Source organism: Camarhynchus parvulus, chromosome 6, assembly GCF_901933205.1.
Source record: "Camarhynchus parvulus chromosome 6, STF_HiC, whole genome shotgun sequence".
In the NCBI taxonomy this organism is placed as follows: domain Eukaryota; kingdom Metazoa; phylum Chordata; class Aves; order Passeriformes; family Thraupidae; genus Camarhynchus; species Camarhynchus parvulus.
In genome coordinates this window covers 3,783,744-3,796,431 of record NC_044576.1, presented here as the reverse complement: position 1 = coordinate 3,796,431, position 12,688 = coordinate 3,783,744, and the positions used below count along the sequence as shown (strand labels likewise).

At 49.0% G+C, this 12,688-nt stretch overlaps 1 protein-coding gene across 1 annotated transcript in view; it reads right to left on the bottom strand.

Annotated features, from left to right (window-relative positions):
• Positions 1 to 9,270: 9,270 nt before the first annotated feature.
• SGMS1 (sphingomyelin synthase 1) overlaps positions 9,271 to 12,688 on the bottom strand; it is a 90,223-nt gene continuing 86,805 nt past the window's right edge. Inside the window, 1 exon segment of the mRNA XM_030951404.1 lies at positions 9,271 to 10,960. Within this exon segment, the coding sequence (XP_030807264.1) occupies positions 10,778 to 10,960 (183 nt within the window). The 3' untranslated portion in view covers positions 9,271 to 10,777.

The window sequence follows — 12,688 nt, the reverse complement described above, 5'->3', positions numbered from 1 at the left end:
ACTAGGGAAGAGACACATCCAACACATCCTGGGTCCAGTGCTGGTGCCCTAGTCTTCCCCCAGAAAACCACAGCAGAGCCAGCTGAAGCTCAGAGTAGGGAAAAGCAGTTCTGAGCAGGGATTTCCAGGCAAATGGTGAGGAAAATTTTCTCCCAAAGGAGATCACATCTCACCCCAACCACCAGGAAGGTGCAGGAATCCTTCCAGGATGGGCAAACCCGTGGAAGAAAAGCCATGGGTGGCTATCAAATCATAATCAATCAGAAGGGTTATCTGCATCTCAGGAAATCCCAGAGCCACAAATCACTGCAGGCTGAGATAACGCTGTGGGAAAACATGAAATATTTCTGTGTGCTTGCCCTGTTCCCACAGCCCTCCCCAGGCAGCTGCTTTGGCACCAGTGGATGCTCCTTGTTCCCAGCCTGGCCTTTCTGGGCTGTCACTTGAAGCACAGGAGAAGGGAAACACTCACCCTGGCCACAGGCTGATGCCACTTCTGTCATTTAAAATGACACCAGCCAACTGGGCCACCCCTTTAGAAATAGCCTTCCTCCTCCTCCTCCTCCCCCAAGAGCTCTGACACAGAGGAGAATCACTTGTGCAAAACTCTGGCATGTTAGAGCCTAAAACCATGAAGTTTTGAGTCCCAAATGTGAACTACATCCAACTTGAGACCAAAATCTGGAAGCTGGAAGGTCTCACTGGTGGGATGTTGAGTCCAGCTCCTGACACCCCCATGCCCTGTGCCTGGGGATGGGCTTGGAGGCATCAGGGGGCTGTGATGGGGCTGTAAAGCTCCTTGGTGAAATCCTGGCAGTGAGGGGCTCTCAGCAGGCACAGAGAGGGAAGGGAGGATGGAAGGAAGGGATGGATCCCTGCAGCCAAGCTCAGCCCACCCCTGGGGCTGTGCAGCCATGCCCAGAGCGCTGCTGCTGTGCTTGGGTGCAAGGACCACAAGCACAGCGGTGGTGACAGCTCAGCAGTGACCTGGAGACCTCCACCTGTCCCCCTGTCATTGAAATCCTGCCCTGGGCACCCCCTGGAGCAGAGGGCTGGGGTAGCTCCACTTGCCATTGGTGTTTCTGGTGAGGAAGTGCAGGACCAGGAGCGCCACGGTGAGGGAGATCATCAGCACCAGGCAGGCGATCAGGATCAGCTCCAGCCTGGAGAAGGAGCACTTGGACCTCTTCCCAGCCATGGTGGGGCCGCTGTGGGAGCAGAAGGGAGCCCGTGGGACATCCCAGTGAGGGGCACATCCTAGCCAGAGCTCACATCCCACCCTCACAGGGCTGTTTGTGGTTGTGGTGCTGTGAGGGTCCCCAGGACGAGGTGAGAGAATTTGGCTCCAAGATCTCAGAAGGTTGACTTATTATTATATTATACTATATTATGTTATACTATATTATACTATATTATACTCTATTATATTACACTATATTATACTCTATTATATTATACTATATTCTATTCTATTCTATACTAAAACTATACTAAAGAAAGAGAAAGGATCCAGACAGAAGGCTGGCAAAGAATGAATAATAAAAACCCGTGACTGACCAGAGTCCCAACACAGCTGGGCTGGGATTGGTCATTAATTAAAAACAATTCACAAGGAATCAATCAATCAAAGGTGCACCTGTTGGTGAGCAACCTCCAGACCACATTCCAAGCAATCAGATCATTATTGTTTGCATTTTTTTTTTCTGAGGCTTCTCAGCTTCTCAGGAGAAAGATCCTGGTGAAGGGATTGTTCAGAAAATATCACAGTGACAGTTTGTGTCCCCAGCCTGGCGCCAGAGACAGCAGCAGCACAGAGAAGGATGGGAAGTGGAGATTTATCGTTCAGCTTATGACAAAAATGTGTCTCCTGCTGGCAGCAATCAGGCCTGACAGGACAGATTCCCAGCCCTGTGTCTCCCAAGACTCTTTCCTCACCCTCCTGAAGAGATCTGGGAACAAGCCCCACAATATTCCACCAGGTCCTGTCTTCTCTGAGTGGCTGTAGGAGATGCTGAAGCTCAGCATAATACTGTCACCATAACAAACATCAATTTAGGAATCTCAGCTTCAAGGTCCCTCCCAGCCACACCAGCCTGTGATTATTCTTTGATTAGAGAGGGAAGAATGAGGCAGAGAATCTGATTTTCCTGGCTGGAACCTTTGCCAGCTCTGGCGAAGCTCCTGCCGGCAGGCTATTCCTCACAGGGAATGTGCCCTGGGAACAATGAACCCGCAGGAAACAACTGCTGGAATGAGCCCTTCTGCTCCTGAAAGGGCTGCAGTGAGAAATGACACCAGCAGAGAGCCAAGTGGTCACTTAGACTCGCTCCAGGTGATCTCTCTTATCAGCTCCTTCTGCCACAGCACTCGCGGCCAGGGCTGGATTCCACAGAGCAAACACTTTAGTGACAACAAATCTCAAGTCACAGGTTTCCTTCCTGCCCTCTTTGTTCCCTGAGCTGTCCAGAGCTATCCCAGCACCAGCCTGAACCACATCAGCACCACACACACCCACACTGCTCACCACCCCGCTGATTAAACCGCCCCAAAACCACTGGAAGGTGCAAACCCCAACCCTTTGGGATCCCAGGGGAATCTCCTTACCTGAGTTCCCCTGCCTGTCCCAGCAGCTCCCAGCTCCAGGCTGGAAAGTTCAGGTGGAAAATTCTTGCTGAATAACCTGTGAGTCAAGAGTGGCACAAGATAAGGAGAAACCAATCAATAATTGGAATCCCACAAGGAGGTGATGGAAGGTTTTTCCCTGGTGTGTTGGTGTTAGGCTGCAGGCAGCATCTCCCTCTCCCAAAACAACCTCTCCAGGACTGCTCTGCTGCTCGAGGAATTTGGGAAGGGGATGTTTTTTCTTCCTCTGCCCTATCACAGCTTGTCCAGCCTGTGGAATGGTGGCTGGATGTGCTCAGTGCTTCCACGCTCTACTAGAAGAGCTTGGAAACATGATTGTATTTTAAGTGTAAAATACTTTTTATTAATGCGTTTCTATTTAGCAAAAGCTTTATTTATTAATACCCAGCTTTTTTCCCCCACCTGTTTCAAGTCCCAGCTAGGCCTGGATAAGTTCTCCAGCTGCTTGAACAGCTTTATCCAAAGGCTTTTGGCACTTTGCTCCTCCCCAAGGGGACAGGACCCATCACACCCTCAGATGCTGGTGCAGCAGGGAGGCAAGACCCAACCAGCCACAGCCCTTTCTCCTTGCAGCATTGTGGTGGGAATTTAGATCTGGGAGCACCTCTGGGATTTGCCTGCCCTCTCAGGGAAGGGGAAAGAGTTTCCATCACCTTTCCCTGGGTGCATCCCTGATCCAAGGGTTAACGCGGCGGGAGCGGCTGCGTCAGCGCCCCAAAGTCACGTTCAGCTCTGCCCTTTGGCTCCAGCGCTTTTTGGACTGGCTGCTGGGGAGAAACAGAGATTGCCAGATACCTTATCTCCTGCCTGTAATTCCCAAGGAACCTGCAGGGCCTGGAGAACAGCCCTGTGGGCTGGCAGATCTCCCTCCCTGGGAACGCTCAGGTCCCAAAGTGGGTCCCAAAGCCTTGGGGGGAGCTGGAGGGCACAGACACAACCATGGAGCAGCTGCTCTGCTGGCACAGGGATGAGCCAGGAACAGGCTGGGCGAGAGCAAGAGCTCTTCCTGCAGGTGAAAGTAAAAGCTGATTAGGGATTGGGTTTTAAGGAATTGTTCTTGGGATGGAGAGTGCTGCCAGCCTCGCCCCACAAAATGCAAACAGCTGAGGAGGACAAGTGGCTCTGTAAGCGCCTGTGGCTGGGGGAGGAGGAGGGAAAGGAGGACTGGTGACAGCTCAAAACATGCCCTGGGGATTGTGTTTCAGTTTGTTTTCCTGTTGAGGTTCTGGGCACCCACAGCTGCCCACCTCCCCCTGGCTGTGTCCCGGCCCAGGACTGCAGAAGCACGGAGCTTTTTGGTGCAGAAAAGGCACTTTCTGGGCTGTAAACACCCCAGGGCTTGGTAGATCTCTCTGAATGCCTCCCTGCCTGTGGCAAGGTGAGGAAGGTGAAAAGTTCCCACAGACCATCCTCCTTCCCCAGACCAGGAGTCCTCCAGCTGCTCTCTGGTGCCACTTTGTGCCAAATCAGTCCAAAGAAAATGATTTTTTTTTTTTTTGCAATCTTCATCCTGCTGAGAAAAGGTTCATCCCCATCATTGCTACCTCAGGCCTGCTCTCTGTAACCTCCCCCCAGGGATTCCATCCTCAGCAGAAGTGTCCAAACCCACCTGGGATGGATGGATCCCCTGAAGGAATCGGGCACAGGGGACACCCCTCAGCACAGATGGCCAAATGTGCATTTCTTCCCCCAGTGAACCTTGTGTTCCACATCATTAAGAAAGAGGATTCAAACTACCTCTATAGAGGAAAAATAAAATAAATTAAGACAATTGGCTCTGAAATATAAACCCATGAAGCATTTACTTCCCTTTCCTCATTTGTCAGCTCCTCATCCCTCCTGAGCCAGACCAGATCATTTCAGAGAAGTGGCCCTTCCCTACAGCTCCCAAATTTCACTTTAAAACCAGCATTTCCTGGTCTCTTGGAGAGCTCCTTTTCTGTAAACCATCCGAGCTGGGACTGGGTAAAACTAAAACTAACTGGGTAAAACTAAACTCTTCTCTTCTCTTAAATATGCTCAGGCCACGATCTTCTCTATAAACCTTCTGAAACAAAAATTCTTCTGATGGGTAGTGAAGAGACTAAAAATTACTTTAAAAATTACTTTTTAAAAAAAAATTAGAAGGATTCCCAAAACTGGTTGCATAATTTTTGTCCCATTTGTTCAAGGGGGGAAAAAATCCTTTTTTTGCTGAGAAACCACAGTGGATCACCTGCAATGATGGGTAATTCCCCAGTGCCAGGGCCTCGCTCATCCCTGCAGGACAGAAACCTGGATTCCAGCCTGTTTGCTACACCCTGGCCAGGTGCTGAGCAGAGAATTGGAATTACCATCACTCAGCATGAGCAGAGCTGAGACCCTCAGAGGGTGTGAGGGCCCTCAGAGCTCTCACATCAACGAAGAGGCCTCTTACATAATGTTGTTTATTGAACAGAAAATGGCCAAAGTCCTTTCTGGCAGGAGATAAAAGTGTTTGCACAGAGCTGACAGCAAGAACCCTGCCAGGCTTTGGCAAGGACACACCAGGGCTGCTCTACATGAAATTTCCGACACCACGTGGATTTTCTTCCCTGCTCAAAACACACAGCCCCGCTCCAAGCAGCAGCTGGAAGTGGGAGCAGTTCCTTGTGGTGGCAAGAAGTGATTTTCCTGCTGGAAAAGACACACATGGAGAGCTTAGGAGGGGCAGGGTGAATGGAAAGGGAGCAAAATTGCAGTTTCTGAACTCAAAATCCTGCACAGGGTAATGAGTGAGAGTTGAGCTGAAGGGGTACCTGGCAAATTGAATTAAAATGTTGTCCTGGGGTGCTTTGCCTTTCTTTCCTCACCCTCCCTTGCCTTGCCTCGAGAGCAGGAACTCTCCTGCCCTTCTGGAAAATCAACTCATGGTGACTTTTTGCTGATAATAATTTATGGCCAGACATGTGAGCCCCCCAAAATTCCCCAGGGGATGTGCCTCAAATCTACCCAGGGATTAAAGCTTCACCACAAAGAGAGAATATTTTCCATCCCTCATCAGAAGCAGCAGCAGCAGCCCCAGGGCACTTCCCTGGGATGTGGGAGAGCCCAGGGAAGCATCACTCCCAGGAAGAGCCAAGCTAAAAAACTCTGGCACAAAACTGGGAAAACCTCAAGAGCCAAAACCAGCAATGCAGACTTGGGCAGATCCAAATTCAATCCCACTGGGGTTTTTTGGTCATAAAATGAATAAGGTGGGCTGCTCTGTGTCCACCCCTGCCAGCAGGGGCGGAGCTGCTGCTGAAAGCCAAATTATGGGAGCCCTGTCTGTTCCCAAACATGCTCCTTCCATCATCTTGGAATCACAGAATATCCTGATTTGGGAGAGATCACCCCCCAGGGACCATCAAAATCCAACTCCTGGTCCTGCAGAGTGCCTGAGAGTGATGTCCAAACATTTATTTATTTAAACAAAGGGTGCCATGCCCAAATCCTGGTTCTCACTGGCGTTCCCTGCCCAACCTGCAGCGCACATGGACAGCCAGGGGCAGGAGAGGCATTGAGAGGGGCCAAAAAGAAACCACAGAACCTTCTGGCAAACATTTGTGGCCAGTAGCTGATGAGCTGGATGGGAGAAGCTGCCAAAACAGGAATTTGTGGCTTCTCTTTGGGCAGTGCTGTGGCACCAGGAAGAGGATGAGCACTGAGGAAAAGCAGGAGGGGAAGTTGATGGGATTGATCTTTCCAGAGCACAGGAAAGCAAAGGGATCACTGCCCTTGCTCTTGTGCTCCTCCAACAGCTCCCATCCCTGTTTTTATGGGTGTCAAACCTTCCCAATGTTCCTGTATCCAGGAACAAGCACTGAGCTGTGTCCTGAGGAAAAGCAGAAGGGGAAAGTTGATGGGATTGATGGGATTGCTCTTTCCAGAGCACAGGAAAACAAAGGGATCACTGCCCTTGCTTGGCTCATGCTCCTCCAACCCCTGTATTTATGGGTGTAAATCTTCCCCATGTTCCTGTATCCAGGAATGAGCACCAAGCTGTGTCCTGAGGAAAAGCAGAAGGGAAAGTTGATGGGATTGATCTTTCCAGAGCACAGGAAAGCAAAGGGATCACTGCCCTTGCTCTTGTGCTCCTCCAACACCTCCCATCCCTCTATTTATGGGTGTAAAACTTTCCCAACATTCCTGTATCCAGGAATGAGCACTGAGCTGTGTCCTGAGGAAAAACAGGAGAGGGAAGTTGATGGGATTGCTCTTTGCAGAGCACAGGAAAGCCAAGGAATCACTGCCCTTGCTCTCATGCTCCTCCAACAGCTCCCATCCCTGTTTTTATGGTTATCAAACCTTCCCCACGTTCCTGTGTCCAGATGGATCTTGGCAGCATCAGTGCCCACCCTCCTGCAGAGACCCTGGTGTGCCCAGCTCCTTCCCCACCCCAAACCTTCCCTTTCCAGCCTTTTCTGCTGCAGATCCCTCTTCCCAACTTCAGCCTCCTGGCACCTGCACTGGCCCGTCCAGGTTTGCCCCTGCACACCCAAACCTGTCCCTACAGACACCCTCAGAGCTCAGCTGGAGGCCACAGAGGATGGATTCACTGGGAGATCCACGAGCTCTGTGGGGTTGGGGCAGCACAACGCCAGATTCCAGCTTTTACAGCCTGCTGGTTCGCTGTGCTCACCTCTCTGAGGGGCACCAAGCAAAGAGGAGCAGCAGGAGCTGGGAGGGAGAGGCAACAATGCCCAGGGCAAGGGAATCACTGGGGTGGTGATGGTCCCTGGAAGTCACCCCAGGATCCAGCCCAGGAACACAAAGCTCACGGGCCAGGTGATGGCACAGGAGCCCCAGCAGCCCTGGCTGCATTCTGCAGACGGCAGAGGCTGCAGGTGGATCTTACCTGAGATTTGGGGGTGTTGAAAATTGCATGCAAGATGTTTTCCATTACCATCTGCATGGCAGATTATCCTTTGTCAAGTGGGCAGTTTGCCTTTGAGTGAGCACATTCACACCTCCCTGGGGAGGGGACATTGCTGATAACAGACTATTGAATGTCAGTGCATGACTGATAAGAACTACAGCATCCCACTGGGAGATGTGAGCCCAGAGGGAGGAGCCAAGCATTGCTACCTGGATATAATCCAGAGGTTTTTGAGGCACCAGCACGGCTTTCTGCATGGGATTCCCCAGAGGAACAGCAGCTGCCACTTCTTCCACTGGATCTTCAGAGGAAGAATACATCCTTCTCCACAGGATCCCTGCTCCAACAGAACCACACCTGACACTTCAGGAGGGCTGCAGCCACATTTCCGATGGGACTGCTGCCAACAGCCTGACCCACAGGGTGTCAGGTTGGGTTCTGACTCTGTCAGTGTTGTTCTAGTGGACTGCATTGTTTATTTTATCCTTTATTTTTTTTCCTTTTCCCTATTAAAGAACTGTTATTTCCTGCTCTCATATTTTTGCCTGAGAGCCCCTTAATTTAAAATTATAGCAATTCGGATGGGTGGGGAGGGTTTGCATTCTCCACTTCAGGGGAGGCTCCTGCCTTCCTTTGCAGACTCCTGTCTTTCCAAACCAAGACAGGGGGAAAACACGGAGGGAAATTTGGGATCCTGGCCATCAGCACCATGCCCTGAGCCCGAGGCACGTCCCATCCCACCCAGCCAAGGCAGCACAAGCTCCACAGCCTGGAGTGAGCCAATGCACAGCACCTGTGTCCCAAATCCATCCCTGGGCCCTCCTCCAGAGCCAGCAGCCCCCATCCCCAGCTCCCTCCCCTGCTGAGCACGGATGGGACCATGAGGAGCCAGAGCCATGCACAAAGTCACACACCACAAGGCAGGGTTGAGCAGATTCCATTTAATGTCATGTGCATATATATCCATACATTTATTTATGTCAATGGTTCGGGTGTGCGTGATGCCAGGTCTTGAAAAATCTACTCCTCAGGTTACGTCTGGGAGCACCAAATCTCTCAAAAATCACCTCAAAAATCAGCTGGGCTGATGAAAAACTGACTTTTAGCCCCACAAAGCTGTGAATCAAAGGCAGAGCAGGCAGAGCTGAGCCCTACATTCCCACCCAGCTCTGCAAATGCTGTTGCAAAGGGCTTGGCCAAGGAACCCCTCCCTCCCTCCTTCCCTCCATCCCTCCCAGGGACACAGAACTGATAAGGAACATCCCCAGGCAGAGCAGCAGAAGCAGCACCCCACCAGCTCTCCAGGGTTTTGGCCAAGGCTGAGGAACAGGGCAGAGAGGCAGAGATAAAACATCCCCAAAAAAAGGAAAAGGAAAGGACAATAAAAATGACACCTTCACCACCACGGACCCACAGAAATTGGCTTTTCTTCTCTTTTTTTTTTTTTCCTGGCAGCTGCTGGGGGAAGGGATGCCCACCCTGCCCTGTGCTGCATCCCAGCAGTTGCAGGGTAGATTTTTCAAGGCCTGGAGATGGCTCCCAGGAAGGCTCCTCCCGATTGCATAGCATTTATTTCAGATAATTAAGGCACCGTTTTGCCCAACAGCAATTCCACATCAATGCAGTTTCCATACAGTCCACATCGGATGGCCTACAGTGCAATAACATCAACTTAAAGGCAAGGTTTGGAAGAATAAACCCAGCTTTAAATTTCAACTGAATTATTAAGAAGATAAAAGGAAACTACATTTTTCAAAAGCCTTTTTTTATTTTCCTTCACCATTGTTGTTTTACAATACAAATATCACCTTGTGAATACACAAAAAACCTACAGAAGATAACTCTGCTTCACGTAAAATACAGAATGGATATATATATATATATATTTATATATATATTTTTCTCTTCTTCATTCTTTTCTTTTTTTTTTTTTTTATAAAAACTATTTTTGTTCTGCACATTGGCAAGTTTAGGATAGGAGACTTCCCCAAACATACAGTATGTATGGTAGGAGTGGAAACTTAAGAATTCCATGCAGTTTCTGCACAAATATTTTAAAGAAATAGATTATCTTTGTTGTTTTTCAACAACACTCCGATAAGGGGATGGAGAAACCATTCATAGTTCACTCAGTGATCATTTGTAAAATTCTTAAAAAACAGGAATTCATGGCTGTTTTGCTTTTTAAAACCCAGCTACCAAGTAGAACAATAAAGTGATTCTTTTTTAGCTTGACCTGCCCACAATGTGTGAGCAAGGTCGGACACTTTTTTATTTGGTGGGGTGGGAGGTTTTTCCCTACACGTGGCAATTTCAACATTATAAGCAAATTTCCAGTTTAATTTAACTATAAATGCAAAAATTAGTAATTATACAGTATATATAATTCTGCTTTCATGGAATACTTTATTTTAAATAAAAACATTTAAGACTGCCTACTGACCATACAATCAAGACAAGAAAGGCACTAGAAACATAGACAAATCTCTCTCTCTCCCAAGAAGCATTTTCTTTAAATTTTTTTTAACTCTCTATTCTCTGACATGTAAAAATCTTTTTAAATTTATTTTTTTTTATTTTCATACACATTTTGAAAAATAAAGTTAGGAAATACTTAGAAAATCACTTTACATTTTTTCTCTCTTTTTTTTTTTTTTTTTTTTTTTTTTTTTTTTTTTTCACATTTTTGACACAGTCAGTCACTGCAGAATCTACAAAATCAGGATTTACCAAACCTTTCTGTGTCTATCATCTTATTCGTAGAGCAGGTGCAACAGGTAGAAAGATTTCTTGATTTCACCCAAGGCAGATATTTAGAAACCTTCATATAGTCATTTGCTAGAAAATGGCTTACAGCCCAATCTTTGGGGCAAGAGATATGAAAAGTATGTTTTCCCAAGAAAATAATATGCTTTGTTCCCAGACGTGACTGGAAAGACCAGAACTCATGATATAAAAGCTTTTTCATCTATGTTGTCGCATCATATACAAAGGAACATGGTGATGGGCAAATGCAAATCCCAACTCTATCAACAAGAAATGTATAACAGTGCATGATCAGTTAAATTCTCTTTTATTGTTGTCCAACGCAGATCCTTTGGAGAGAAAAAAAGATCACAGTGCTTACCAGGTAACTGAACAGGTCAGGTCCAGGGGAGCTGCTAAAGAAAGGGGCTGGGGAGCGGTGGGTTTTTGTTTATGGCATCTTCTCTGGGAGCTGTGAGCACTTGGGGCAGGTCCTGCAGGGTGACACTGTTACCTGGCGTCACTCGCCAGGCGGCTGTACTTGACCTGCCGGCCCCGCGCCAGCGCCGGACACCGCAGGGGCCAGTGGTACGAGCGAGGTACAATGCCTTGCACATTCTTCTCAAAGTACTGGAAGGGCTTGTACCACCACACCCTGGCAAGGAGGTTCGTTTGGGAAGCTTCTTTTAGCACCTGCAGGGGGAGGAGGACAAAAAGGAGGATTGCTGAAGGGCAGGGCCTTTACTCGCGCCACCGTTCCTTTGTCGGTGGTTGTTGCTCGTCGGTGGTTGGTGCAGTGTGATTTCAGGGTTTACCTCAGAACCTCGGGTCCCTCCCCTGATAATTCCCTGCCAGGTGTGTCAGTCACCTCTCCTTTCCCCTCCCAGCACTGTCTGTCAATCCTGGAATTCCAGAAGGGCATCAAGTGGCTGGCAGATTCAAAGGATGCCCTCCATGTGTCCTTTGTCCCTTGACACCCCCCCCTCCTGTACCTGGTTGGTGGCTTCCCAATCCCTTCCCTCCTCCCTTGTAGGTCCTACCTTGTCATTCCACTGGTTTGGTGCTGCCTGAAGCAAAACACCACAGCCATATCTGACTAATTGCCAATTAGGTGCCCTTTGATGTTCACTCAGCTTGGGAGGCACTGGCTTCTGTGCCCACGCTCTGCAGCTCCTGTCACACAACAGCTGAGGGTTCCACACACAGTCCAGAGCGTTCCACACTTTCACTCTGCTCCTGGGCTCCCAGAACAGTGGTGCTTCCAAGCTGGAAGTGCTGGAGTCAGGAGTGCCCCCAGTCCTGCTGAGGAATTGCTTCAGCAGAGCTTTGGTGAGGAAATGTTCCTGTCCTGCTGCCTGAGGTGGCTGGGGAGGTGGCTGGGGTAAAAGAACATCAACCACGCAGTTCAAAGAGTTCTGTTGGAGAAGTTGCTGGATTCAGAGGCCTGTGGGCCAGAACAAAGCTCTGGATTGAAACCCTCCAGCAGAACTGACTCCTTTCCTTCACCATCACCTTAAAGCTTCTCCACCAGAGAAAAACCTGAGGACTGGACTCTCCACGGGAGGAAGCTCCATCCCACCACCACCAGAGCTCCTGCAGGGCCTGGACTTGTCTCCACATGCCCAGCTGCAACACTCAGCCAGCCAAAAGTGTCTGTGGGGTGAAACACCACACAGCCAGCCAGCCAAAAGTGTCTGTGGGGTGAAACACCACACAGCCAGCCAGCCAAAAGTGTCTGTGGGGTGAAACACCACACACCCAGCCAGCCAAAAGTGTCTGTGGGGTGAAACACCACAGTGCCACTGTTTGGTTCATCACCAAGGGCCAGACAAGCTCAGGTACATCCTGTCTGTAGTATTGGTAAATATTCCAATAGGTGCTGTCCTGCTTCCTGCTGCTCCCAAAATCTCACCTCCCAAACAGATCCCACACTCCAAACCTGCTCACCCCTGCCTGCAGGACCTCAGCTGTTTGATGGGCCCACAGGAAAGAAGGAGTGGCCCAAACCAGGTGTCTGCTCTCCTTTGGGAATGAAAACATCATCCCAAAGCAGGATGTTCTCTAAGTGCCTCTGGAATTCCATGGGGCTCAGGAATCACTTTGGGCCTGGCTGTGTGCCTGTGCAGCTATGGGAATACATCACACAGTACTCCCATTTTCTTCAGGGAGGAAAAAGCCTCTTCTTTAGTCACATAACTCCTTTTTATACAGTTTTACAGACCCTGTGTGTGACTCCAATTGGTCAGGAGCTTTCTTGCCAATTACTTATTTATTAGTAACAAGTTGTTATTATGTATTGACTGGTCACTAAAACTCTCAGTGTGTACATGCAGGAGAAGTTGTTTGTGAGAGATAGTTTTAATTTTTTCTGTCTAACGTTGTAAAAACAGTTTATACAGGTGCTGGTTGTTTTTCACCCAG